We start from the raw sequence: 6,634 nt of genomic DNA on the forward strand, positions 1-6,634 counted from the left end.
AGTCAGTGAACAACTGTACACACCCTGTACAGTCAGTGAACAACTGTACACACCCTGTACAGTCACTGAACAACTGTACACACCCTGTACAGTCAGTGAACAACTGTACACACTGTACAGTCAGTGAACAACTGTACACATCTTGTACAATCAGTGAACAACTGTACACACCCTGGACAGACAGTGAACAACTGTACACACCCTGTACAGTCAGTGAACAACTGTACAGTGATCAGGGCAGTGAGGAGAGTCCGTGTACTCACCCATGGGTCAGAACAGCGGGGAGAGTCAGTGTACTCACCCATGGGTCAGAACAGCGGGGAGAGTCAGTGTACTCACCCATGGGTCAGGGCAGTGAGGAGAGTCCATGTACTCACCCATGGGTCAAGGCAGTGAGGAGAGTCCGTGTACTCACCCATGGGTCAAGGCAGCGGGGAGAGTCAGTGTACTCACCCATGGGTCAGAACAGCGGGGAGAGTCCGAGTACTCACCCATGGGTCAGCAGCGGGGAGAGTCGGTGTACTCACCCATGGGTCAGAACAGCGGGGAGAGTCCGTGTACTCACCCATGGGTCAGGGCAGCGGGGAGAGTCCGTGTACTCACCCATGGGTCAGGGCAGCGGGGAGAGTCCGTGTACTCACCCATGGGTCAGGGCAGCGGGGAGAGTCAGTGTACTCACCCATGGGTCAGGGCAGCGGGGAGAGTCCGTGTACTCACCCATGGGTCAGGGCAGCGGGGAGAGTCCGTGTACTCACCCATGGGTCAGGGCAACGGGGAGAGTCAGTGTACTCACCCATGGGTCAGGGCAGCGGGGAGAGTCGGTGTACTCACCCATGGGTCAGGGCAGCGGGGAGAGTTCGTGTACTCACCCATGGGTCAGGGCAGCGGGGAGAGTCCGTGTACTCACCCATGGGTCAGGGCAGCGGGGAGAGTCAGTGTACTCACCCATGGGTCAAGGCAGCGGGGAGAGTCAGTGTACTCACCCATGGGTCAGGGCAGTGAGGAGAGTCAGTGTACTCACCCATGGGTCAAGGCAGCGGGGAGAGTCGGTGTACTCACCCATGGGTCAAGGCAGCGGGGAGAGTCGGTGTACTCACCCATGGGTCAGGGCAGTGAGGAGAGTCAGTGTACTCACCCATGGGTCAGCAGCGGGGAGAGTCAGTGTACTCACCCATGGGTCAGGGCAGTGAGGAGAGTCAGCAGCACACAGAGGAGGAGAGGGTCAGAGGACACCATGGCTACACGTCCTTCCTGGCCGGCACCCACTGAGCAACTGACTGTGGGAGCTTCCTCCCCCACACCTTGTGCTGTGGTGGGAGGTACCTCCCCCACACCTTGTGCTGTGGTGGGAGGTTCCTCCCCCACACCTTGTGCTGTGGTGGGAGGTTCCTCCCCCACACCTTGTGCTGTGGTGGGATGTTCCTCCCCCACACCTTGTGCTGTGGTGGGAGGTTCCTCCTCCCACACCTTGTGCTGTGGTGGGAGGTTCCTCCCCCACACCTTGTGCTGTGGTGGGATGTTCCTCCCCCACACCTTGTGCTGTGGTGGAAGGTTCCTCCCCCACACCTTGTGCTGTGGTGGGAGGTTCCTCCCCCACACCTTGTGCTGTGGTGGGAGGTTCCTCCCCCACACCTTGTGCTGTGGTGGGAGGTTCCTCCCCCACACCTTGTGCTGTGGTGGGAGGTTCCTCCCCCACACCTTGTGCTGTGGTGGGAGGTTCCTCCCCCACACCTTGTGCTGTGGTGGGAGGTTCCTCCCCCACACCTTGTGCTGTGGTGGGATGTTCCTCCCCCACACCTTGTGCTGTGGTGGGATGTTCCTCCCCCACACCTTGTGCTGTGGTGGGAGGTTCCTCCCCCACACCTTGTGCTGTGGTGGGAGGTTCCTCCTCCCACACCTTGTGCTGTGGTGGGAGGTTCCTCCCCCACACCTTGTGCTGTGGTGGGATGTTCCTCCCCCACACCTTGTGCTGTGGTGGGATGTTCCTCCCCCACACCTTGTGCTGTGGTGGGAGGTTCCTCCTCCCACACCTTGTGCTGTGGTGGGAGGTTCCTCCCCCACACCTTGTGCTGTGGTGGGAGGTTCCTCCCCCACACCTTGTGCTGTGGTGGGAGGTTCCTCCCCCACACCTTGTGCTGTGGTGGGAGGTTCCTCCCACACACCTTGTGCTGTGGTGGGAGGTTCCTCCCACACACCTTGTGCTGTGGTGGGACGTTCCTCCCCCACACCTTGTGCTGTGGTGGGATGTTCCTCCCCCACACCTTGTGCTGTGGTGGGATGTTCCTCCCCCACACCTTGTGCTGTGGTGGGATGTTCCTCCCCCACACCTTGTGCTGTGGTGGGATGCACCTCCCCCACACTTTGTGCTGTGGTGGGAAGTATCGGATATTCCAGACACCCAAATTACTTATAATAAGTTAAATTTGTTATTTTAGGAAACTAATTTTACTAACGATATTAATTTCTAGTGAGTGAACGTCCAGAAGTTTCCTAGGAAGCACAGGAGGATTGCATCAGCCTCCACGTGTGTGTGTGTGTGTAGTGACTATTATTCTGCCTAATTTTCAATACTTCCAGTCTGCAATCTGCTTTCATTTGCAAATTGCTGTATTAGCAATTTGGCAGTCTCCGTGGTGTAGTGGTAAGACACTCGCCTGGCGTTCCGCGAGCGCTATGTCATGGGTTCGTATCCTGGCCGGGGAGGATTTACTGGGCGCAATTCCTTAACTGTAGCCTCTGTTTAACGCAACAGTAAAATGTGTACTTGGATGAAAAAACGATTCTTCGCGAAAAAAAAAAAAAAAAAAAAAAAAAAAAGATTGGATTCACTCAAAATCTAGATAGAACTCTGACTTTCGCCTTTGCAGTTCAACTGACCCGCCGTGATTGTGCGCTTCATGCGGTAAGATCAATAGTCACACCATAAATTCTATCCCCATATTATGTCTCAATTACTTAATCATTTTCTATACAGCGTTCCAAACAGTAATAAACTGTTCCTTGTGATTGGGACCAATAAAATTATATATGAATTAACACCTTCCTCTCTTCGTTCATAATGAAGAGAGGAAGAGAGGTTCATTATAATATAATGAACTGAATTTACACTCTTATGAGTGACGTAACTAGCCACGGAAGAGGGAGAGGGGTGGGCCTATTAGGAGGCTAGCGTGGCTCTCGTGAGGGGCTCCCAGAGGCTAGCGTGGCGCTCGTGAGGGGCTCCCAGGTGCAGCTGGGCAGTACTCGTGTAACAGGTCATCACCACTTCTGCTGCCACATCCTCCAGTTACGAGACATCTCGTCCCAGTTGTATTTATATGTTTAAACTTTTTTTTCGAGCTCGAGAAAATGTGTGGTTCATCCAGGTTACAAGACATGCTTAATAACAAAACAGAGTTAGCCTCTTGCAGCTCTTTGTTAAATAACTTTCAGATCTGTCTAGTAATACAAATAGAAAATAGGTTGTAGTAATTGTTAAGTTGTGACCTTTCGGCAGATCTTCTGTGACGACCTGAGAGACCAGCCTACCTGTGACGACCTGAGAGACCAGCCTACCTGTGACGACCTGAGAGACCAGCCTACCTGTGACGACCTGAGAGACCAGCCTACCTGTGACGACCTGAGAGACCAGCCTACCTGTGACGACCTGAGAGACCAGCCTACCTGTGACGACCTGAGAGACCAGCCTACCTGTGACGACCTGAGAGACCAGCCTACCTGTTTCATCACCCGAGAGTGCAGTGACGCAGTAGCCACGAGGCCCACACTTGTCGTCCGGCCCACACTTGTCGTCCGGCCCACACTTGTCGTCCGGCCCACACTTGTCGTCCGGCCCACACTTGTCGTCCGGCCCACACTTGTCGTCCGGCCCACACTTGTCGTCCGCTCCTGTGTTCTCTGATTGTTCATGCGGAAAACGTCTAGACACATAAGCTCACATAGTACTTCACTTAACAACATGTAGATTAGCTAAGTAACCAATATAATTATTTGTTATCACTCCATGATTACGGTTGATATATTATTATTGAATAAACGCCCCATTATAAGTGAAAAGGGTAACACCCAGCCGAAGATGATATTAACCATATAGTCCGCTTCATAGAGTCCACTCATTTAAATGAATTTTAATTAAGAAAATGCCTGCCAAGAGATTTCCCACAGGAGGTTCCTCCCCGACACCTTGTGCTGTGGTAGGAAGCTCCTCCCCTTCACCTTGTGCTGTGGTGGAAGGTTCCCCCTCCACAACTTGTACAGTGGTATGAGGTTCCCAACCCCCCACACCTTGTGCTATCGTGGAAGGTTTCTTTCCCACTCCTTGTGTTGTGGTGGGAGGTCCCCCCCTCCTCAACTTGTGCTGTGGTGGGAGGTCCCCCCCTCCTCAACTTGTGCTGTGGTGGGAGGTCCCCCCCTCCTCAACTTGTGCTGTGGTGGGAGGTCCCCCCTCCTCAACTTGTGCTGTGGTGGGAGGTCCCCCCTCCTCAACTTGTGCTGTGGTGGGAGGTCCCCCCTCCTCAACTTGTGCTGTGGTGGGAACTCCCCCCTCCTCAACTTGTGCTGTGGTGGGAGGTCCCCCCCTCCTCAACTTGTGCTGTGGTGGGAGGTCCCCCCTCCTCAACTTGTGCTGTGGTGGGAGGTCCCCCCTCCTCAACTTGTGCTGTGGTGGGAGGTCCCCCCTCCTCAACTTGTGCTGTGGTGGGAGGTCCCCCCTCCTCAACTTGTGCTGTGGTGGGAGGTCCCCCCTCCTCAACTTGTGCTGTGGTGGGAGGTCCCCCCCTCCTCAACTTGTGCTGTGGTGGGAGGTCCCCCCTTCTCAACTTGTGCTGTGGTGGGAGGTCCCCCCTCCTCAACTTGTGCTGTGGTGGGAGGTCCCCCTCCTCAACTTGTGCTGTGGTGGGAGGTCCCCCCCCTCCTCAACTTGTCCTTTGGTGGGAGGTCCCCCCCTTCCTCAACTTGTGCTGTGGTGGGAGGTCCCCCCCTTCCTCAACTTGTGATGTGGTGGGAGGTTCCCCCCTCCTCAACTTGTGCTGTGCTGGGAGGTCCCCCCCCCTCCTCAACTCGTGCTGTGCTGGGAGGTTCCTCCCCCACACCTTGTTCTGTGGGAGGAGATTCCTCCACCACACGTTGTGCTATGGTTGGTGCTTCCTCCCCCACACCTTGTCCTTCTGAATATCTGGGAGAAGTGCAGTGGGAAGAAGAACTAAGAGGAAAATAGTGCAAGATATGATGGACTTAGTCAAGTGGAAATGCAAGAAGGCCGAAGAGGGTTTATACCAAGAGAAATGGAAAATTGTGGGAGAGAATACAAAATCCTATGGTTTAATAGACAGTACCAGGAAGCAAAAGGAGAAACACGAGGGAGGAGAGTATGTACAGAGGACTAAGAAGAGAGGGCAATAAGATTAGATGAAACAGAGCTAGAAACAAATACATTAATAGGAGATGACCCAAGATGAGAGATTAACGGATATAAAAGTGACCTGACCTATGTTGTTGTTGATTCATCCCTTTCACAGTACATACTCAAATGGTCTAACCTTCCTAACTAACGTGACCTAACATAAGCCAGCCCCCTTTCTCTTACCCTCCTCTTATTCTTACTTATCCCATTCTTCCTTCATCCCATTATTACACTCATTCCATTTGTACATTCCATCCTATTTTTAACTTTTCCCTTACTCTTACCTTCTTCTAAGAATTACCTTCTTCTCTTATCTGCCCTCCACCTTACAGCTTACCTTCTTTTAGTTATTACCTTCTTCTCTGACCTGCTCCTCACCTCATTTTTTTCTTTCTTATTGCACATGACTTCCTCTCTCTTATCTTATGGGCTACTGAAGCCCGTGCCACCTCTTGGGTGGCTAAATCCTCATCAATCATCTCTCTCACATCACATACGACATGATAATGGTCCAGAAATAGAGCGAAACGTCGTCGTTTCTTCGTCTTTTAGTGTGTGTGGTTTGTTTGGTCATCAGAACTGGGGATACTACCTGCGAGATGATCAATCAAGCATTTGAGGACTTCAGCAAAGAAAGGAGGGAAATGAATGAAACAATAAAGAGCCGCCAGCGTGAGCTTTGAACAACCATTGAAGAGATAAAGAAACTCAAGGAGAATCCTAACCCGATCCAGTATGAGGCAATCGACCTGCTGGAAACAAGGGATGAAACTGATGGAGAGATCCCTCCAGAGAGACCCCTTATTTGCTACAAAACAGCCTAGGTGCTATGCCTTCTCTGGAAGAAGCTGACATGAAAGCAACCAATTCCCAGGAAGCTGCAAGGTTGTGGATCAGTAGACCAGCAGGGACAAGAAACCGGAGCTGCAGTTAAAGCAAGAAACTCTGTAAATAGTTGGAGGCTCTCAAATGGGTGTTCGACTTTACAAACAGAGATGCTAGCCATTCAAAAGGCTTTGGAACATGCTCTTGCTCAACACCGGCAACATGTTATCATACATACAGATTCGGGAACCGCCATTGAAACCTTGCAACAAGAACACATATGTGATAACATACATCTGATCACAAATGTCATATCATTAATGCAAACACTCAAACGACAAGGCCGATGGATACTTATCAACTGGGTGCCAAGTCATGTGGGAAATGACATTGCAGACGAAGCTGCAA

The 6,634-nt window shown here is 52.2% G+C and overlaps 1 protein-coding gene across 1 annotated transcript in view; it reads right to left on the minus strand.

Moving 5' to 3' along the window:
• LOC123774736 (murinoglobulin-2) overlaps positions 1 to 1,287 on the minus strand; it is a 308,702-nt gene extending 307,415 nt beyond the window's left edge. Inside the window, 1 exon segment of the mRNA XM_045769279.2 lies at positions 1,172 to 1,287. Coding sequence (XP_045625235.2) covers positions 1,172 to 1,236 — 65 coding nt within the window. The 5' untranslated portion in view covers positions 1,237 to 1,287.
• Between the last annotated feature and the right edge of the window lie 5,347 nt (positions 1,288 to 6,634).

Source organism: Procambarus clarkii, chromosome 68 (assembly GCF_040958095.1).
Source record: "Procambarus clarkii isolate CNS0578487 chromosome 68, FALCON_Pclarkii_2.0, whole genome shotgun sequence".
NCBI lineage: Eukaryota > Metazoa > Arthropoda > Malacostraca > Decapoda > Cambaridae > Procambarus > Procambarus clarkii.